Source organism: Maylandia zebra, linkage group LG7 (assembly GCF_041146795.1).
Source record: "Maylandia zebra isolate NMK-2024a linkage group LG7, Mzebra_GT3a, whole genome shotgun sequence".
Taxonomy (NCBI): Eukaryota; Metazoa; Chordata; class Actinopteri; order Cichliformes; family Cichlidae; genus Maylandia; species Maylandia zebra.
This window is the reverse complement of record NC_135173.1, coordinates 27,338,229-27,360,963: the sequence shown is the minus strand read 5'-3', so window position 1 is coordinate 27,360,963 and position 22,735 is coordinate 27,338,229. Positions and strand designations below refer to the sequence as shown.

Here is a 22,735-nt window from a genome sequence, read left to right as displayed (position 1 = left end):
ATTACAGCGAGCTCCAGTCGGAATAAATTCACGTCAGGTTTGGTCCAAAGATGCAAATGTGATGAACCTTTGAGTCTTCCTGCAGAGTTTTTCAGCTGCAGCGCTCCATCGTGCAGCAGCTTCCTCCCTCTGATCAGGTCCTCTTTAGCGAACATCTGACCACTCTTCATCCTCATGATGGACTTACTGTCAGTGCGACTGCAGTGAGACATTAAAGGTTTACACTCAGGCACATTTAAGAGCACTGCTGTTTCTGCAAGCTAAGCTTACAGAAAAAATCTAAAACTACATGCAGAGAGTAAAACACAGGCTGAACATCAGCACTGCTCTGAGCAGTCAGCACGACTAGAAAAGTGGTATATATGTGGAAGGTACAGCCCAGGTATCAGCCAGCCTTTAAGCTTATTCATCATTCAGCGTTCATCAGTTGACATTGTGTAACGTATACTTCAGGCGTTGGTTTGGGAGCGTTTGTGGAGCGCTCTGAGCTAAGAGTGGGCAGGGAGGCGACTGTCTGGAGGAATGAACTGCTCTGATGACCCACGTGATCAGCTGATCCAGGAGTAGGCAAACTCCATCACTGACACTACTGAGTACCTGTACACCTCCTTCAGGCGCTGTTTCTTCTCCTGCTGGTTGACTTTATTATCCACAGCCGTAATCAGCTCCTTCACAAGGCGCAGCGCGTCAGAAACCAAGCCGTGCTCCTTATCTGACTCTGTTCAGAGATTCATAAAGAGTTTAGGATGAATTATGTTCTGAGGAAAGATGTTGGACACAGTGTCACCGCACAGTTTTTAGGTGACGTTTGAAGAACAATGAAAGATGCGCTTGACTCAGTGGATGCTGCCACGGGTCTTCATTCTTACCTTTGGTGTGCTGAAGGATCCTCTGGATCAGAACAGGATATTTGGTGATCCTCTGAGTCACCAACAAAATACACTCTGGGATGCTGAGCCGCCGCACAACACTGCTGCTCATTGTTCTCTGCACACAAAGATACTGAGGTCATGCATAGATCCCAGACAGTGCAGGTGAGGTCCTCTGATGTGCTGCGTGTACAGAGAGCAGCTCTGACCTTGACGAAAGCCTGGAAGCGTTTATCTTTGGCGTGCAGTTCTTTGTACAGACTGACGGCTTCGTTGTGGCGACTGCAAAACTTGCCATAAACTTTTGTCATGCGGACAGAGCTGCAGCCTGAAAACTGAATTTAAGAAGTCACAAAAAAGAAAGTAAACACATTTAAGGTGGAAGCAAATTCAGCGCTTTCCATAACATGCTGTGAATATTGTAGTTCTTCCATTAACTCAAAAGAACTGCAACTTAATGGAAAGACTGCCATGATCTTTACTGCAACCACTGACACTACCAAACGACACCCCTGATTTCCAAACAGATATCTTAGAGTTGAACTTAACTAAAAGACAACAGCACACACTCCACACACGAGGAGTGTAAGGGCCACCAGAAATGGATTTATTTCAACTTTATTTACCACTGACACGCACGCATACACCCTCCTCGTGTCCTCGTCTCACCTGTTTAACTAAGATGTCTCCAATGCTGCAGATGAGGAAGTTGTTGCTTTTCTGTCTCTCGGTTGATGCATTTCTTTTTCTCTCCAGGAGCAATGAGAGGAATTCTGTGTGGAACTCCAAGAGATCGTCCAAAACAGGGAAAATCTAGGGAAATGTTGGACAGACAGGTCGTTATACTGTGTGTACCCAAGCGTGTCGACGGGTGAAATTGCTCTTTGATCACCTTGTTCAGAGTTTGAAGATCAAGCTGCAGCTCCTTCTGAAGGCCTTTGTGATACACTTCCGACATAATCTTCAGAGTCCTCACATGGTGAACCTCCGTCTGGTACAGCTCTGTGCAGAGAAAACACTCTTATCTCCATGTTTGGCCCCGACAGCAGTCTGTCACTCCCCACTGAGTCACAGCACAGTTTACCATAAATGACATCTTGTCTCTTCACTTCATCTTTCTTCAGGGACTTCAAGAACTTCTTATCCACCATGCCGCTCCAAGAATCAGCTGCCAGATCTTTAATGTCATTTTCAAACTCCATCAGCTGGGTCTCAGTGATCTCAGTACCTACACACACACACACACACACACACACACACACACACACACACACACACACACAGCAGCTCAAACCATCATTCTTTGAATCTAAACTGTGTGTGTGTGTGTGTGTGTGTGTGTGTGTGTGTGTGTGTGTGTGTGTGTGTGTGTGTGTGTTGTGTTCTACCTTCATCAGTGAGAGACTCAGTTGAAGCGTTGACTTTGCTCCCCTGATGGAGAGAGTCGGTGGACTGGGACAGCACTTTGAGGCGCTTGAGTGCAGCATCGTCTAACCTGAAGGAACAAAACTATGAAGATGAGCAGGATTTTAATGGCTTTGCTTTCTACATACATCACATAGTCGCAAGAACAATATGACGCCTTTGGAGCTGCCACTAGTTCTAGTGACAAGAACAGAAAAACCCGTCTTCACGTCTGTGAAGAGCACATCGAGCGACGGCATGTGTGCTCAGTGCTGAGACAGTCACTTGTGCTGGTGTGTACACGTGACGTTTAGAGCTAACTGGGAATTTTCAGAAACAAAGTTAATTAGTCGTAACGTCTTACGATGGTATGTTGCTAATGGAGATGCTCTTAGCCAGGTTGCTGTGAGGGCTGAAGGTTCTGCGGTTTCTTCTCGGAGACAGCATAGGAAGGTGGTCGTTGGGCATTGTTACTGTTGACCAACGTGACGATGAGGACCTTGACGACAGCGATGATGTAGAAGATGTAGCTAGATAAAAATATATCAAAACAGAAAATGAATTTGATTGTTTGCTCATTAAAAAGCAGCAATCTAGTTCTTTTGTAGTTCTCTTCTTCATACTATGAGCCAGAAGGTGTCTATCAGTGGAACTGCTGGGACATCAGAAGCTCTGTCTACCAATCAAAAGCAGCTCCCTCTCTCTGCGTGTGCTCCGTCTGCTCAGGTCTGAGTTGCAAGCATGCTTTAGAGCTTTAGTTCGATGAGAACTAAAGCTCCTTCAGAAATGCTGCATTGCTACCTCCCAGTGTCCTTATTTGACTTGCTCTTTTACAAACTGAGTAAAAAGTCAAACATGCTGCACTCAATCATAAGCTTGTTCTGTGTTTGTGCCATCACTGTACGCTGGCTTTGGAGTGACAGCTGGACCTTTTTTCTATCCTGACAGAGGAACAGCACTGAGTGAAGACAGGAATTTGTCTTCAAGTACATGTGTACATTAACGTTGTGTTGCACTTTGCAGTGCGGACAGTGTGCGTTTGTGCGGCACCGACAGAACGTGGAAACCTCTCTTCTTTTGCTAATGGGCTTCTGCTGATCATGGGAGTGGTGGAATAGATTCAAACTCAGCAGCTTTCTTAGTAACACAGCTGTGCAGTTATTTTAAAGCACCTGTATCTAAATGAATGACTTGAGACCCACAGCTTTATTTTAATGGTCACTAGGACATATACAGATAAAATCACCAGTCAAATCTGAGGGAAACTGGGAATTTTTAGACGGATTGATATAAAGGATTCTTTGAAAGTGTCTTTAGCTTTAGTTGATTCGCTCCCCTGTGTCTCCTCTGTAAAGTTCTCCATGTGTTCTTACTTTTACTCCTCGTGTTAACAGACGACCCAGGAACGCCTTCTGGCACCGCCGCTTGCTGATAGAGACAAACATGACAGATTAAACTTAAAGAAGACTTGTAAAATACATTTATGATGGATTTATACCTCACCTCTAAATTAGAACATGTGGTTTAGCTGTTCATCTACAGTTATTCCTGATGGTAACACATTCATCATGAGTCTGTGTACCATACCTACCTTTATTCTGTTCTTTGCACAGACAGACGGGCTCTCCGTGGATCTGTCACTGACGAGGACCCCACAGTCTGCAGGCAGCACAGAAACAGCTATGTTAGTGTATTCACCCCCAACCACACACACACACACACAGGGTGCCACATTCATCTCACATACTTTAATGTCTTACTGACCTCACAGCACTTTAGAGGGCAGGTCACATACATTTATGCAATGCTTTATTCTTACAGCTGCCATAATGTCAGGAGCTACAGTGGCTCATCTCTGCAGCAGCGTTTCTGACACACATGCTATATTTCACTTCATAGCTGGATGTACTGTGGTGGGTTCACTAAGGAGGAGCCTCATCATCAGCATCACTCTCTTAGGAAGTCTGAGTGCAGCTGGAGCCTCTAAGCACCGTGCTTCTCTTCATTGGTCCTCGGAAATTCTCCTTAACACTCTTCCTTGACCTCATGACCTTCTCCATCAAGGTCACCGTGAAGTGGAACAGGAAGTTTTGGACTATTCAGCTATAGCCTTGATATTTCCGTCTCTTTAACACTACAACATCCTTTGACACTCTTCTCTTCTGCGTGCAAAGGCAAAGAAACCAGAAGGCAGTGACTGCTGCCATGGCTTCAGTCCAGCTCACAGGAAGAAGAAATACCAGCGCTGGTCAGTGCTACCCCTCAGCCTCCAGGCAGATACACCTATGCTATCAATGTCAAACTCATACCTCGCCTCGTTTTGAAGTCATCACATTCACACACTTGTGCATCCATGCCGTCCACACACTTACAACAGTACTCCATCAGCCTTTTATGGCTGATGATTGAAAAACTAAACCCATAAAGAAACAAGCATAAAATCATCCGCCAGAAAAACTGGCAGGTTCTGTCCCCAGGTTTGGCTGCCTCCTCCGGACTGTCCCACTCAGCTTTAACCTTTTCTTTTGCTCAGTTTTCCAGCTTCTTTGTACCTGCAACACCTTCCATCATCTTACCCTGAGTATTTTCCTTCAGTTTGAGGCTTCAAGTCTGCAACTCCACAAATACTGTCCAGTCAGCTCTGTCTGTAAAGGCTGGGGTACAAAAGAGGTCTGCTGGTTCTGTTCCTGTTATTAAAGGCCAAACAAGTACAGAGTGGATCCTACCACAGCAAGCCCAGCAGCTGTGTGGACTGTGGGTGAAAAACCATACAGGCAGAGGAGGACCAAGCACAAGCCACACAGAACCCTGTTGCTGTCTGATGACTGCCCAGACTATTAACCACTACTAATCACGACTAACCACTTCTATGTAAACAACTACAGCATTATTACACAGAGCAGTATGATGGTGTTATCAAAGGTGTGAAAACGCATGGAGATAACGAGTACGGAGAAGAGGAAGTGGTGATCCCAGACTGGAGGTGAAATAAAAAGCAGGAAGGAAAGAGCAGAAATGCAGCAGGAGAGTAAGAGAGCTGGCACGTGTCAGAAAGACAGCGCTACGAGGGCCTTACTGTTGCAGGAGAACGTTTCCTTATTGCACAGGAGTCTGCCGCTGTGCTGACACAGCGTGGAGCCGGGGGGGCACAGGGGGGCCTTTTCTCGTGCTTTGCTCTCTTGCTTACCCTCCCCCCTCCTCTCCTTGTCCTGAAAACAGCAAAGACACCAACACACTTCAAAACCTGACATTTCTCATTCCTTTGAATTGAGATAGTGCACTGTTCATTTCTGCATGCCAACACACACACACACACACACACACACACACACACACACACACACACACACACACACACACACACACACACACACACACACACACACACACACACACACAGTTCCTCTTTTGCTGTCTGTCTGGTTGTTTTGCAGAGTTCTGTCCGTCTTGATGAAGCCACTATTTTACCATAACGTATGTGATGGCATTAGATAAAAATAAATCTTTTTCTGAGATGTATGATGTCACACTTCGTTCCTGTTTTTGGCTTCAGATTTCCTTTAACAGTTTCAGCAGGGTTTTGTATTGTTACGTCTCAGTTTTAGTGCAGTTATTCATTTATTTGAATATTTGGTTTCACTTCAACTTTATTTAAATTCAGTTCCCTCTTTGGTTTTTTGGGTAGGGGGTCTGCTGCGTACGAGAAATGCACAATGAGTCACATTAAACTTGTCTGAACTCAGACTAATTACCTCTAACAAATGCCAACAAATGCCACTGTGTCCACACTGATATTTGGCATATAACCTGTATCATCCTGTGATAAAAGGCAAACACAGCACATCAAAAACATTTTACTATTCGATTTTTTCATGGAATAATAAAAATATCTCAGTTTAAACACTTGATATGGTTTCTGTCTTCTATTGTGAATAAAACATGACTTTAAGAGATTTGTAAGATTTGTAAGTCATTGCACTGCATCTTTATTTCCATTTTACACAACATCCCACGCACGGCTTTGATGTGCAGACCTGTAACTGCACAGCTCTGCAGTGAACCACAAACTATCGTCACACTGACTTCACCACAGTAGCCCACAAGTAGCTGCAGTGGGGTCAGCCTGACTGTGCTTGTATGACCCAGCCAGGCTTACAAGCCACAGATCATCTGATTATCAGATCATATAGTCATCATATAGTCCGGGTGTCCAAAGCACTATATTAGTATCTGGTGTATTTTTGCTAACCATGAGAAAAATTCCAGTCCACTCACAAACAAAACTTTAAATATTGCAGGTATATTTGGGTCAGTTTGTATGCATCCCTAGTCACAGAGTACACAACTTACACACACATGGCTGTGTGCAGTCCAGCATGCAGAGTGACAGTGAAGACTCTGTACTGGTGGAATCATGGCGGAAAAGTTCACTTAAAGAAGAAAGAGAGCCGCAATGGAGCTCTTTGTGACTTAAAAAAAAGAAACTATCAAAAAGCCTGCATGAAGAACAGACAGTTGGTTTCACTTCATTACAAACTAGTTGTCTTTCATGACATCTGTGTTCTCTGCAGCAACCCACAGAATTTTGACACTTCCCCCTTTGACAGATACAACATGCAGACAGTCTGCAGTGCTATGCTGAACTGCCCGCAAACAAACAGTCTGACAGCTCCAACTGCGAGCAGTTACAATGGACTGCTGCTTTTATAACTACTTTATATATCACCCATTCACAATTCCAACGATTAATCACATTTGGACCAGAGAACAACATGGGGTCAGTATCCTGCCCAAGGACACTTCATCCTGCAGACTGGAGGAGCCAGGGCTCGAACCACCAACCGCGCGATTAGCAGAAAACCTGCTTAACATCCTGAGCTACAGCCACTAAAGTCTGGCATGCTGTGTTTTAAATGCTTCATTACCCAAAAACACAGTGAACACAGTCAAATGTTCACCTGTGCTGAATACTTCATGCACCTGACAAAGTATGGAAAAATTCAGCATTTCAATACATTTGCAAAAATAAAGAATATAACTGAAATACCCTGGTTTTTATCAGCCAGGGCACACACATGGACACATCAGCGTTACGCTCTACAGTCATCTCCAAACATACGTCAGAGTGTTAGAAAAGAAGAAGTGGCTGCATCACATCCTGTGTGTAAACATTTCTCACCTTGACTTTCTTGCTCATCTTGTTGCGGAGGTAGCTGAATCTCCGACCAATTTTAGGCCCTCCTTTTCCCTCAGTTTCGCTCTGCAGGGGACCTGGCTCATCCTCTGAAATACTGAACAACACAAAGGGAACTTTCAAAGGCACAATGCTCATTTCTATTTATATCAGCAAACGTTTTCCTGTTCTCTCAAATAACTGAAACCCATTAACATTACAATCATGGGCCTGAAGAAACAGAATAACAAACTCAAATGAAAAACCCAACAGGATCAGCGTGCCATGCACTCAGTTACATGCAGCCTGTGCTGCATCTCTTCAGTATGATGTGCTTTAAAAGTGAAGCAGAGAAAAAAAGATTTATTAGCTTCTCTTCCTACCTGGATGCCAGTGACCCAGAGTGACTGCAGAATGAGTTCACACCTGCATGAGGCAAAGACGACAATCATCATTTGATCAGGACAACACAGCTGTAGTCTGAACTGCACAGCAATGTCTTCAACGCCACAGTTACCAAGCAAAGCCTGCTTTTAGTAATTGGTTGACATGACAACAAAAGTGATGACTGATGAACTCCATTGCACTTCTAACCCTAATAAAATGACTAAACACAAAGTTAACCAAAGACATTGGCAGATGTGCTGAGTCAGTACTAGTGCCGTGCTCTGTATCACTGGCAGGAGTACCGTAAGAAAAATAAACGTGCACAGCTACATACTGTTTTTCAGATGTCAGCAGTTCCTTGATAGCCTGCCTTACCTTTTCTGTGGGCGGCTTCGTGTTTACAGACTGCATCCTATGTGCTCTGTGTAAGTGTCTCACCTGCAGCAGCCTTCAGCACGGCTGCTCAAACAATCAATCATTCCCTTCATACTTTGTCATGGGTAATATTACGACAATAACACTGTTTTAGTAAAAGAACCACCTGAAAGTAATGTTAATGCACTAGCTGGTCAGAGGTTTAGGTCACATTGAACACGGCACACTGAAAGGGAGACACTCGTCACACTTACACAGACTAGTTTATTAGTTTAGGCTTCTGAAGACAAACACGTGGGGTCCAGCAATGGGTCGACACATTTGAACTGCTTTGATGGTCAGTGTTACAGGACACCAGACTGACAGAGGGAACACTACAGGGACAATCTTCATACTTACTCCCTCCCTCCTCCTCCTCATCACTGGAGGAAGAGCCAATGGAAAAGAAGCGTCTAGTTTTTGGGAGGAGCGGAGAGATACTGACAGAGAAGCTGATTCGTCGCTTTGATGGAGGAAACCCACTCGCTAAAAGGTATTCATGGGTGCAGCAGGATGAAAGAATCTTAGCGGAGAACGTCGAGAATCTTTACTTCTCAGAACAAACGAGAGGCAGAGACAGAGGACTGAGAGACTCACCCTGTACGTCCCGCTGAGTGACGGTGACCATGGAGATGGATTTGGTGAGAGTTGGATGATGAAAGATGGCAGGACAGCTGACAATCAATGATGTCTAACAACACACAAGAAATGAAAATGACAAGTATATAAATCCGTCCTCTCATCGAATAACAAAGCAAAAAAAAAAAAAGTAAGAGGACACACCTGGCTATCAATGCTGCTGCTGTCTCCTTCCTGCTCCTCCTCGGTTAGGGAGGCCAGAGACCCCCTGTCCAGGCTCTCCACCTGTGAACTCCTGCCTGCAGCCACCACCTCCTGATCACTGATGCTGGCACACTGTGTCTGGTCCTGCACCACTTCTGTGCCCACTTCTAGACTTTCTAGACTGTGGCTGGATGAAAGGAGAAATGAAGTAGGACCATGTTTCCTGACTCAGGTGGCACACTGTTTTCTGCTGGTGATGTGCACGGCTCCTCCACTTATCACTCAATACTGTAGTATAAAACCAGTGCTCTGCTCTGTGTCTGTCTCCTCATAGTAAGTGTGCTATGCTGAGTAGTTATTATTTTACAACTTTTATACTTTTATAGCCTTTCAGGACTTTCTGCCAACTTTCTTTTAATTTCGTTCCGGTTCGTATTCATGTCCAGGTTCTATCCATCCATCCATGCATGCACAATCCTGATTTATACACCAGTGTCGTTGGTGACCAGCTGTCATAGGGCGAGAGGTGGGGTAAACCATGGATGGGTTTGACTGTTTTTACATCCTGGACGAACCCCCAAATTGTTATATTTCACCAAAAGACTTGGGCAGAGAGTGGAATAAGAATAAAGTGTCTGGGTGGAAAAGCTGTGCACCGGCTCCACAAGAGAAAGGAGGCTGGCACCTGGAGCAGAGAGAGAGAGAAGCAGGGTGCAGCCACAAAGCACACAGCAGCCTGCTAGGCTGAACCACACGTCTAACCAGACCTCATTTCATAATGCGCATTGGTATGTTGTTGTGTCATCTTTCTCTGTGCTCGTCTTACATCATAGTCAGAGGTTTTAAGTCGCTCTTCTATCGAAGAGCTGTTGAAACGAAACAATATCTGTGTATTACTGTTGACTTCTGCCATTTACCTTCTGCTGTCTATTTGCTCCTGATCAGGAAAAACCAGGTTGGATGGACACCAGCTCATACTGGAGAAATGGACAGATGGGGGACGAATTGTGAGAAACATGCAAAGAAAAACAAAGAAAAGAAAGAGAAGATGTTTGATGGCAGGGGTGTATTAAAACAAGAATTAATGATAATGGTGTTGTGGTGAGAAAGATGTGTCTAAGCTGTTAATTTAAGTTTGTCTGAAAACTGGCACATTGCTTTAATTCATAACACTTGGACTCACATCACAGCAACACAGCCTGAACTGCACAACTCAATGCAGAAAATACTGTACAGAGGTAATAATCATACATCTCAGCACTACAGCCAGAGTTTAAGGGAATCTTTCCATCTCCACCTCAGTCTCAGCACACTTTGCTGACCTGCTGCTCTCACTGCGCTGATGACTTTTCCACTGGATGCCATGCTTGGGCCAGGGAGTGTCTGTGTATGCCGTGTGAGCAGGCTGAGGCTGCACTCTAGTAAGAAGGCAGGAATGCAAGCCTGATTCGGCTGCTGTGAGGAATAGCGGTGTTGCACTCACACTCTAACAACTCAGTTTAAGGTTCTTGACATTGCCTCACATTTGAATACGTGCTGTCCTTTTCATCAGTAAATCAGTCATTTCTCAGCTGTTTCTGAATGTGTGAAACACGACTCGCAGAAATATCAGCCTAGACGCACAAAAAGAAAAAGTATGTGGCCCTGCAAGGAAACAGAGGCAGGCGTGAATAAAGCAGGTCATGGAAGACGGGGTTACCTTCTTCTGTGGAGAGGGGTCTTGGCTTGTTTCACCTCTCCTGAAACGGTCTTCAGTGAGCTGAAGGAAGGGGCAGGCGGACTGTTGATGACAACAGGAGGAAGATACACTCGTGAACAAAGATGTGGAAGCTGGCTTTAATTTCTCCTGCTGCTCGACATGGAGCAGATGCTCGGCTGCTGTGTTTGCACTTACACAATGCTAACATGCAGCTTTGTATCAAAGCTGCATGTTAGCATCTTAGCATTCACATCTATGGAAAGACCTCCTTAGACAGCACAACTATACAGAGGGTCATATTTTTTACTTAGAAGATGGTCCTTTAGTGGCTCGGTGTCAGAACAGCCCGAGGTTCCAGTACCTGCTCTGTGAGAGCTCCATGTGTGCGGCTGTGTTGGTCCTGCCCGGCTCCCAGCTATGGCGACGCAACGGAGACAAGGAGCGACTGGATGTGCGCAAGACGGCTGATGACACTGGAGTTTCTGGAAGCTGGTCTTTTTTCTCTTCTTCATCGCCTCCTCCCTCTACCTCTCCTCCTCTTTCTCCTCCTCCTCCTCAGATGTATGTCAGAAAAAAATATTACAACCACTCACCGGTTAAGAATGAACACGTAACAGGACACATGCAACACACCCAGCACATCGTTCAAACAGTTACTACAAATACTAATGACTAATGTTCTAACTCTGAAGTAAATGCTGAGAATATGGGATGTTTCGCTGGATTTCACCAGAAGCTCATTGTGTCTGTGACCTCAGTGAAATCTGTCCTGATCTACTGTGCATAGCAACAGACAGATTTACTATCAGCTCACAGGCAGACAGACAGGAAGTAGAACATGCCAAAGAGCTTGTAATTATTAACTTCTTCAAGGAAATAACAGTTTCAGGTATCACTGTGTGCTTTACCTCTGTCCTCCGTTTCTGACATCCAGGACAGTGTGGAGCTCTGAGGGGACACAGCGCCAGATGTGTCCACTGACAAAGCTGCTTTGCTGGGACTGACAGCTTCTTGCATCAGTGCATTACTAGTGGAGGAGTGGGCGCCACAGGCCTGGCTGTCCATGTGCCCAACACCAGTCTGAGGAGCCTCAGGCTGGAGAAAAGGGGAGAAATGTGAGGTGGATTTTACAAAGATGTAAACAAACACAAAGCTAGGGCACTGAGACACACACACACACTGTAGTAGATTTTTAATATAGGATAATAGGATATTTTAGAAGCTGGGCATTGGAGTGATTTGAAAGGGCCCTGTAAGAAAACGTTCTCAGGGAAAGAGCTGAATGTGGTCTGTGGAGGATTATGAGAAAAGCTGGTGGAAAAGGCCTCTTCCAGAAAAAATGAGTCACTGCTCACACTCTCACCAGCTCCAAATATTTCTCTGTGACAGCAGAGAAGTTCTGCTGCACCAAAACTGCTGATGTTTTGTATGTGTGCGTGCGTGTGTGGTTATGGGAGTAAGGAGAGCATTGATTATGAACACGCGGCAACATTATTTCATACAAATGTCAAACACGTTGTGTGGTCTGATAAGTTTGGATTTCCTTCAGGTGGCGGGGTCAGACTTTGATGTAAACTCCTGCCCAGTGTCAGTGGCTCAGGCTGAGGCTGGTGGTGTATGGGTGTGGGATCTATAAGTCGAGCTATCGCAGCTGATCGTGTCCATCCCAGTATGACCTCAGTGTACCGTCTTCTGATGGCTGCTTCCAGCAGGATAAACACTGCACTTCAAAGCTCAATTGTCTGCACTCAAAAGCTCCCAAAAAACCCAAGAGCCTCTCAAAGCAAAGAAGCGACGTATTCGTCAATGGCCAAGTCAGTACCCTGATTTCAACTTAACATGCTTTTAAGTTACAGAAGATAGAAGTGAAAGATAAAGACCCACAAACAGCAGCTGCTCTACAGTCCTGGCAGAGGATGTTAAAGGAGGAAACACAGCATTTGGTGATGTTCTTGGGTGCTAAACTTCAAGCAGTCACTACAAATTCATTCATTCTTTTAATTAAAATCACGTTTGATTAATTAGGTTTGAGCCTCTGAAACTTTGGACTATGCATAGAAATGTCTGTAATTCCTCAACAGTTAATGTGGTATTTCACAAAGTCTATGTGTGTGTGTGTGTGTGTGTGTGTGTGTGTGTGTGTGTGTGTGTGTGTGTGTGTGTGTGTACCTTGTGAATTAGACCATCATCCAGCTCAGGAGTGACGTTCAGGCCATCTTCCACCGCCGACTCTCCCTGCACCAAACACAGTGACACACACGTTCCTCGGTCTGTGTGAATATCTGTGAAGAAGAAGGAGGAGGACGGTCAATCACTTCCTGCTGAGTGAGCGAAAGACAACATGAGTTGTCACATTAGAGACTGTGGCATGCTATAGCGCTGGTAGAAAGGAAGTTTATCTCATATCACACCAACCACAGAGAAACAGCCTGCCTGTTTCTCTGTGGTTGGTGTGTGAAAGCACACTTTATCTGATAAAGTTTAAAGGTTAAATAAATAAGCGAACATTAAGTGCTCAAGCTTTAAATTTACTGCAATAATAAATGAAAGTTTATGTTCTGAATTGTACCATGTGGCTCAGTGAGTGTTTACATTCATACAAATATTCTATTTAAATAATCTAATTAATGTATTAATAACAATCTTTGGTTTTTGCTACTGATAACTCTACTCAAATTATCATTAAATAATAAAATAATCCATTTTAATGCAAAGTTTTCGTTACAGAACCTCATCAGAGATGCAGTGAAATCAGTGTTTCGACTCAAAACGCATTTAAAACCACCTTCAAGCCTCCAAAATGCTAATCACGTGTTATTACATGGTTTTGCATTTTGCAGCCCTGATTCAAGTGTTTGCAGGCGATCATCACTCTTCCTTATGTTTGATTGATTCAAATGTTACTATGGAATTAAACAGAAATAGCTTGAGCCGTGCTTATTACAGTGGAACTATTATAAGTGTTTCCACACATCTCCATCACATTTTACAGCACATTAAATACGAGTTCTTGAGGGTTCTGCTCAGCTGTACTGGTAGCAGGTAAACTGGTGTTAAGATCTGGTTACTTCCTTTCAAAATAAGTGGATTGACAGTCTGTAAGCCTTACCTGTACATGGTGTTATTGCGTTGTGTTCAAGACTGGGCTGTACAGGACAGAGCACATGGCTTTCTCTCTGGATCTAACAAAGAAACACAGAGGGAGAGAAAGCAGAATGAGGCTGCTGTTTGCAGTACATGAGTTTTCCTGTAAAGTTCTCTGTGCTGAGCACACAGCATTGTGCTCCGAAACAAGGATGAAGAACTAAGCGTCATCCTCAGTTCTTTGCAGAATTTTTCTCTGAGCGTTCTCAGGTGACACAATATGACACTGTCACACACAAACACGGGATCCACGCGTGACTGATGACAACAGCCGTTCACCCACGTACTGTGTGTGCTGCATCTGTGTGTTACATGTTGATCCAACACATAGAGAATGATTGTTCCACACACACAGCAGTCCAGTGTAACATAAGACCGATGTAGGAAGGCTCCTTTACCAGGGTGCAATTCTGCAATTGTTCAAACATCAGCTGCTCTGAACTGCTCAACATCCCTCCGGGACAACACTTTTCCAGCCTGCATATGTCTTTAGATTTTTAATGTTTTGGGCCATCCAGCTGACCAGTTTAGTAGCAATTTCCTTGCTACTAAATATTCCACATTCCACACTGTCAGTGAACTTATGACAAAGTGGGACTGACTGGAACATCAACTCAGTCGTGAAGTGGTCGGCCACGCAAGACTACAGATCAGGGTCAGCGGATGCTGAGGTACACAGTGCACAGTCCGCAGCTCTCTGCAGAGTCAATCACTACAGACCTGCAAACTTCATGTGTCCTTCAGATTAGCTCATAAACAGTAAGAGCTTCATGGAATGGGTTTCCACGGCCAATCAGCTGCATCCAAGCCTTACATCAAATAGCACAATGCAAAGAAGTGTTCTTTGGAGTGATGAATCACACGTCTCCATCTGGCAGTCTGATGGAGGAGTGTGGGTTTGGCGGTTGTCAGGACAACGGTACTTGTCTGTCTGTGCCAACTGTGAAGTTTGGTGGAGAGCGATTATGTTGTGGGGCTGTTAGTTCTTAGTTCGAGTGAAAGGAACACTTAATGCTTCAGCATACAAAGACATTTTGGAAATTTCATGCTCCCAACTTTGTGGGAACAGTTTGGGGATGGTCCCTTCCTGTTCCAAAATGAGTGCATAACAGTGCACAAAGCAAAGCCCGTAAAGAAATGAGAGAGTTTGGTGTGGAAGAACTTGACAGACTTTCTTTATACTCGTGGCTTCTGATGGAATGTACAAGTCACAATTGTATGTTTTGTGTTTAGGGTACAGAAATAATCACTGTAAAACTGCACGATGGCGGACTGAACAAAAGACCACAAAGACCTCTCTTCTCTGATATCATCTTTAAGATAAATGTGCGTGTTTAGACAAAGGCCGACTGAAGTCTAAGGGCTGGATATTAATGTGAGTGAAGCAATGAATTGTGTAACTCCTACTACTTTTGTCACTGCTGTAGGCTGGGCCATCGCAGTGATCTCATATTTAGTTGTGTGATGGTTAATCAGTAAAGCCAATGACTCCTTTGTCTCGCTGACGACTGTCTCAATGGATCTGTTGTCTTAGCTCCATGTTTCCTGCACTGTCTATTGTCAACATGCTGCAGAAAAAGATCCACACAAAAGAGCAGCTCTCCAACATGTAGGAGACAACAGGCAGCATTTGTCACTCTGCACCCATGCAGCATATGCTGGACAGTTGTTTGGAGGGTGCACACTTGATTTAAAGTGAACACTCACTTTAAATCACCAGAGATAAGTACATTTAATGAAATGTATGAAGCATGTGAACTGTTCTATCCCAGTTTAATGAGCTTGAATAATTTACCTGTGCCAAATAAAACATATGTTTGTGTATGTCGATTGGCGATCTGTCCAGCTGATTTGAATCATCTAATGCTTTCAGTGAGTCTGAGAAAGAACATTCCTTTTTCTTGTCTTTCTTGTCTTTTCTCCCCTCGCTCCCAACCAGTTGCAGCAGATGCTGTTAGTTAAAAGTTAATAAAGGACAATCGCAGCATTGATACACTACTGACATTGATAGACTATTAGCTGTTACAGTCTGTTACATTCTGTCAGTAATAGACTGTTTCTTAATCAGCATGATCAGCATCACAGTTTTTGACACTTTACCACAACACAGATCTGTATCAGGAGCACGGAGCGCTTTCTCTCATAGTTGCACAGATCATCTCTCAGGACAGCTGACACAGCTGAGATGCTGTGTGTTAACAGCAGTGCTGTCATCTAATGCTGGGGGCTGTCACAAAGCCTGCTCTGCTCTCTCATCTCTGCTGGGAAGAGCTGATACGTAAGAAGCAAGCCAAACCAGCCCCCGGCAGCAGGATTTCATTTCTGCATCACCAAAGTAGAAGTTGGAGTTCTATTGCTCTGAAAATTGTGTGCATAGGAGTAAAAACAGAGAAACTATAATGCAAACCATGCTTTGTGTTACTCTCTGTGACAGCATAAAGGCTGTGGGTGTGGCAATTTCACACTATCACCAAAACACTGATCATAGTGATATGTACACAAATTTTCGTATATGTGTGTGTTTGCAAAGAAGATGCCAGTGAACATGATGCACACACTCTGCCTTCTTCTCTGGACCACAGCTCATTTAAAATGGACTGAAGCAAAGTAGGAAACTGTTCTGAGGTCAGACCCTTCCAGATTGTTTTTGGAAAACATGGGCACCACATCCTCCTGACTGAAGACCAAAGGAATTAGGCACATCTGGAAAGGCTCCATCAATGCTGAAAGGTATAGACATGTTCTAAACCAACAGATAGTCCATCCAAATGACACCTTTTTTAGACGACTCTCCATATTTTGCATAACAATGCTAACCCATGTATGGCATCTGTTAAAGCATGGCCGACCTGGCCTGCTATGGCGTTATTTTTGTGACCCTCACCAACTGAGAACATCTGGAGCATCATGATAAGAAAGAAGAGACAAAGAAGAAGAAGCCAGGACAGCTGAGCAGCTAGAATCCTGCATCAACAACATCCCTCTCCCTCAAAATAACTGGCAGGTCTAAGACTTTCAACAGCAGACGAACAGTATCTGAAAGTCATGTCTTTAAGAAACAGGAAAAATCCCGTTTCTTAAAGACATGACTTTAAGTCATTTGCACAGAACATTTCTGATGATCAGAAATGTTCTCAGTGGAGGGATGGCTAGAGCAGGGTGATATGACCAAAAATATTTATCACGATATACATTTGAAAATTTGCGATAACGATATAACCGACGATATAATCGACACTAGACAAAATACTTTACAACTCCACAACTTTATTCGTGCAAAAAAAAAATAAAATCAATGTGTTTTCACTTAAACAAGCAGCCGTTTTTTGCATTAAAGTTATATAAAAATTTAACAGTGCAAATGCAAATTCCTTGCTGACAGTTTAACCAAAAGGCATTTCCAGCGGAAACTGGCTGACATATCCTCAGCATAACCATGTATAATATCCACAAAACTTAAAAAGAGGTTATACACACACAATACGGTAATATTATGTTGAAGCACAGTACGTATCACTCCGCCAGGCTCCTGCCAACGATAGCCGTAATGCTCCGACAATCCATCAAGCGGTGCGGCTTCGTAGCTTAGCAAAGTCGTACTAAAACATTTGACAGATTTTCGAGCGTCGTGTACGACATGAAATCGTTTCGAGGTCAGTAAACACAACCAGAATTCATACATAAGGCGCACGGGATTATAAGGGGCACTGTCGATTTTCAGAAAAATCAAAGGATTGATTTTAAGTGTGCCGTATTTTCCAAAAAACACGGTAATAACGATGGCCAGCTAGCATGCTCTACCAAAAATAGTGCTTTGTTGTGTATCTGACGGACGAAAGCTAAACCAGTTCCACACCACTGAAGTTGCAGCATTTTTACAAACCAATTCTGGTTCATTTAACGATCCCCTTTCGCCCTTCTCATTCTCCGTCGCCGCCGTGCTTTTTCCGGCATGTGCGTATAAAAAACAAAAGCACTGCGCATGCGGGTTTTACCCATATTCTATCGCGATATTTCATTTTCTTATCGTTGCCCGACATTATACCAGTATTACCGTGAACGGTATGATATGCCCCAGCCCTTGGAGCGGCTATCAAGAAGCCATTTTTAATGAAGGGAAACAGGAGGAAAAGGCTGAGGTACCCTACATGACACAAGAACTGAACTGAAAATCTGTGGCAAGAGGTCTGATCAACCCAAATTAGATTTTTTTTAGTGTGAGTTAGGATGAGAGAAAGTGATTCTGTGGACAGGTGTCCTTCATACTAGAGCAGGGCGATATGGCCAAAAATATTTATCACGATATATATTTGAAAATTTGCGATAACGATATAACCGACGATATAATTGATGCGAGTCAAAATACAACTCCACAACATTACTAGCGCAAAAAGACAACCTATCATTTATTTTCACTTAAACAAGAAGCTGGTTTTTATGTACATTAAAGCTTTATAAAAATGTAACAGTGCAAATGCAAATTCCTTGCTGAAAGTTTAACCAAAAGGCATTTCCAGTAGAAATGGGCTGACATATCCTGAGCATAACCATGTATAATATCCACTGAAGTTAAAAAGAGGTGCTTTGCAACATTAAACTGCAGTGTGCAGTACTTATTTTTTGGACCATAAGGTGCACGGGATTATAAGGCACATTAATCGAAACAAAGCAGTCAGATAAATCAAACTTTATTAAACTCATTCTTCTTGCTTCCTCCACTTCTGTACCATTGATTCATTAATGTTGAATTCTCTGGCAGCTGCTCTATTCCCATGTTGTTGCAGTATATTAATGACTAACCTCGTATTGTGGATGGATTATCTCAGTTGCTCTCCTGACTGAAGTTTGGTCCGTTTACAGCATCCTGCCATGCGATTGCATTTGTCTCTAACTATCAGGAACCTTAACGTTAACTTTTATAAGTGGAAAAGTGTTAGTGTTTGTCCTCCAGCTTCACTGTTTATGTTATGCTAACGTAGCTGTGTCGCTAGCGATCACGTAGCACATAATTATATACCAGCTAGCCCAACTTCAGTAACCCTACAAACGTCACTGCTGTTTAGTTTCCTGTCTTCATTTATGTTGGAAGTGATAGCAGAAATGTACGTTTGAATTTTTTCAGAAATCTCTCAGTCAGAACATGCAATATCATGCTTAGGTAACTAGCGAAACTAGCGAGCTAACTTCCGCTAGCTTCCTGCTAACTTCTAACTCCGTTAAATGTAATAACTTTTGTTTTCATGGATGCCTGGAAGTTAAACTTCATAGTTATACCTGGTAAAGCAGCAATGCTGATCGTTTTATTAAAGATGAAAGAATTTAGACAGTTTTAAACTCTCAGTGATGCTGCAGTGTTGTTTCACCTGAAACATACGGAGTTTAGGAACCAGATTACTCCCAGATTTAAGAGCATCTTAGTCCGACAAATACGACAATAACGACGGCCGCTTGCATGTTCTGCAAAAAAAATGTGCTTTGTCGTGTATCTGACGGACAAACACCAAACCAGTTCCACATCACTGAAGTTGCACCATTTTTACAAACCAATTCTGGTTCATCTGTTTCACTCAACAATCGGCCATGTGCGTATGAAAACAAAGGCACTGCGCATACGCGGATTACTCATATTCTATCGCGATATTTCATTTTCCTATCGTTGCCTAACATTTTTCATTACCGTGAACGGTATAATATGGCCCAGCCCTACTTCATACACACTGAGAGTTTAGATCAGCAGTATCTGCAACTCACTGATTGTCATGTGTGTGCCACATCTGTGGGAGCCACAATTCTTGCTTGCTGTAGGGGATCAAATACTTCAATATTTCATTCAGTGACATGCAAATCAGATTATAACTTTTATGTAATGTTTTTTCTGGATTGTTTGTTCATATTCTGTTCTCTCCATTAAAATGAATCTGCCATAAAAGGGAAGTAAAAAAAAAAAGGGGAGTGAGCAAACTTACAAATTCAGCAGGAGATTACAGAATTATTTCCCTGAGTGTATCTACAGAGGAGGGCAGGACAGAGGGTCCAACACTGAGTGTCTGCAGTAAAACATGGTGGAGGCTCTGTCATGGTTTGGGCTGCTTTTCAGCCAGTGGTGTTCGACATCTTGTCAAAATCGATGGAATTATGAATGCAGAAAAGTACCAACAGATTTTGATCCACCGTGTAAAAACATTTGTAAAGAATCTGACTGGCAGCAGCTTCATTTTATGTAAATACAACAATGAACCCAAACACACTGCAAATATAGTAAAAGCATTCCTGGAAAGAAAAACACAAAGTGGAACACCATCAGTTATGGACTGGCCTCCCCCGGACCCCGGAACATGCATATATTTACATGGACGTTTGTTCATGTTTATAAATCACCGCACAGATTTCCTAACAAAATATAAAGAAATGAGGCGTGGCTCAAGACTTCTGCACAGCACTGTATCTAAAGTACATATATGAAGGCCATGAGTGACTGCAGGACTCTCAGCCATCAAATCACCAGCTTTTTTCCCTACCTTAATCAACAGCACATCCACAGTGGGCTCTCCTTTGGCACAGAAGCTGTACCTTCGCCTGTGCCTCTCATACATGCTGCCAGTTTCACCCTCAGCTTCTAACAATCCAGGTCTCACACACATGCTGACAGCGAAACATACTGCAGGCAAAAGCTCAGCTATCGCCCCGCTCTCCACTGTCTGTCCCGACTGCAAATCTGTCACAGCAGCAATGATGGAAACAGCCGAGGGAGGAGTACGAAGGAAAAAGGTCCAACTGGAACTTTGTGCAGTTACAGGCAGCTGATTTACTTGAGGTGAAACGAGAAAACTTCACAAAAGAAGAAAACAGTTAGTATATCCAATTAGCGACATGAGAAGAGGGAATCCAAACCAAATCCACTTAAACAAACAGTGAAAGAACAGCTAACGCAGATCAGTGTGCTCCTACTCAGAGTAATCCTCTACAGCCTGCGAGCTCTGACGAGGAGACTTCCTGCACACATCTGTTTATAACACCAGCCCCCTCTCCATCCCTCCTATCCACCCGCTTCCTTTTTCCCTCACTGCCTTCTTCCCTCTCTCTCTGTCCACTCCCTCCATCAAAGGAGCCAAATAAGAGCAGCAGAAGTGGATAAATAGTGACTATGCCCTGTGCTGAGTGACTGTGCTGAGTGATAATGTCATATGTGCTGCTGCACCCACATGCACAATCACTGCCACATCAGGGTGACGTAAACATGGAAAACAGACACCTGCAGTCAATGCCACTGTAAACGGATGAGAGGAGGAGTACACCAGGGACAGGCCCCCAATATGTTGCAAGGCTAACACAAAGAGACACACAACCGTTCACACGTACTGGACATTTTCAATCACAGTTAACCCACATGCAGACCCGTGACACACACCCACATATGTACACACAGAGCACACAAACAGGCTTGACATTAGAGTGCTCGGTCAACACTGCACCAGCACACAGTTCTCGTGCTGAAGTTACAAAAATAAAGAAATCAAATTTATTTCTGGCATGCCTCATATTTTCAGTATTTGCTTTTTCACACTACAGTTCCCACAATGCTTTGGGTACACCTTGGGAAAAAAAATGTGCAGTATAATGAATAAGTTGGTTGAAAAACAACACGTGTGTGTGCATGTGTGTGCATGTGTTGCTGATAACATGATGAAAGTCATTTTTAATAAATTAAAGAACTCTCTCAACAACACAGAGCTAACTTATAGTCAGTAAGTGCAAGAAATCAGCACCACCTGTGACCAATCAGCAGCACACAAACACAGCAGTAACCACGGTAACAGCCGAACACCACCCAGCTCTGACAGAGTGAGAGACGGTCACATCTGGAACTTTTTATACCTACTGAAACCACACGGGGGCAACAAAGAATACCCGAAAATGAGTGAGTTCCTACAGACTGCATCAGAGAGCACACAAAGAGAACACAGGGTTCAATTTTCAATTGAATTCAGTTTTATTTATATAACGCCAAATCACAACAGCAGCCACCTCCAGGTGCTTTATACTGTTAGGTATAGACCCTACAATAATACAGAGAAACCCCAACAATCAGACAACCCACTATGAGCAAGTGCTTTGGTGATAGTGGGAAGGAAAAACTCCCTTTTATCAGAAGAAACCTCCAGGAAAACCAGACTCAGGGAGGGGGCGGCCATAAGCTGCGACAGCTGGGGACGATACGAGGAAGACAGAAAGACTTGTTGCAGGAATTGCTTCAAGATCAACCCGAGACAGTGATGAAGTTCATGTCCTCTGGATGCAGAGAGCACTCCCATCAGCACAGAAAAGCTTCCTCGTGGAATAAAGGTGATAAAGATGGTCACTTCACTACAGGGTTGAGAGGGTCAGGATTTTCCTTTAATTTGTCACCGAGCCGTACGTGTAAGATGTGAGACTGTATCAGCTCTGGCCTAACTGCATTAACAGATCTGTTAACAGAGGTTAGCAAACCTGCTACCTGATCCCAAACAAAAACTAACTCAAATGTGGACACAGTGGAACCCAGGATCCTTTAGAAAGTTGCACAAACATGATTCAATAAGTCATTTCAAAGTCCTATGATCACTTTTATGGAAAATAAATAAAAGTGCCAAACATCTGAATCAAACACATGGAAATCCAGCAGTTTCTCTAAGACTCCAAACTCGACCTGCTCATCTTCTCAACAAGGTAGCAAAGTTTTACATGAAAGCGAATAAAGCAGGGTCTCCTATACCGCTCTGTGTACTGTACCTCCCTCTTCCGTCCCTCCCTGACTCTGACATTACACCCCAGGGCAAGGTCTCAAGGTTCCCATGCCTCCCACTGTAACCTGCAGCTCTATGA

General features: G+C 43.6%; 1 protein-coding gene across 6 annotated transcripts in view; it reads right to left on the bottom strand.

Moving 5' to 3' along the window:
- The window catches only part of LOC101476157 (uncharacterized), a 61,381-nt gene that overhangs the window by 7,838 nt on the left and 30,808 nt on the right, over positions 1–22,735 (bottom strand). For 3 of the 6 annotated variants that reach the window (XM_012920482.3, XM_023155698.2, XM_012920479.3), the window contains 23 exons: positions 13,839–13,911; positions 12,899–13,011; positions 11,638–11,824; positions 11,091–11,283; positions 10,730–10,810; positions 9,948–10,007; positions 9,031–9,217; positions 8,845–8,938; positions 8,608–8,733; positions 7,830–7,872; positions 7,453–7,564; positions 5,350–5,482; positions 3,865–3,932; positions 3,647–3,701; positions 2,638–2,803; positions 2,258–2,364; positions 1,954–2,097; positions 1,762–1,871; positions 1,539–1,682; positions 1,079–1,204; positions 870–987; positions 598–718; positions 68–198 (listed from right to left, as the gene is read on the bottom strand). In XM_012920482.3, coding sequence (XP_012775936.2) covers positions 68–198; positions 598–718; positions 870–987; positions 1,079–1,204; positions 1,539–1,682; positions 1,762–1,871; positions 1,954–2,097; positions 2,258–2,364; positions 2,638–2,803; positions 3,647–3,701; positions 3,865–3,932; positions 5,350–5,482; positions 7,453–7,564; positions 7,830–7,872; positions 8,608–8,733; positions 8,845–8,938; positions 9,031–9,217; positions 9,948–10,007; positions 10,730–10,810; positions 11,091–11,283; positions 11,638–11,824; positions 12,899–13,011; positions 13,839–13,911 — 2,692 coding nt within the window. The remainder of the gene's footprint in view (positions 1–67; positions 199–597; positions 719–869; positions 988–1,078; positions 1,205–1,538; positions 1,683–1,761; positions 1,872–1,953; positions 2,098–2,257; positions 2,365–2,637; positions 2,804–3,646; positions 3,702–3,864; positions 3,933–5,349; positions 5,483–7,452; positions 7,565–7,829; positions 7,873–8,607; positions 8,734–8,844; positions 8,939–9,030; positions 9,218–9,947; positions 10,008–10,729; positions 10,811–11,090; positions 11,284–11,637; positions 11,825–12,898; positions 13,012–13,838; positions 13,912–22,735) is intronic. The other 3 variants (XM_012920481.3, XM_012920483.3, XM_012920484.3) reach the window with 3 other exon arrangements.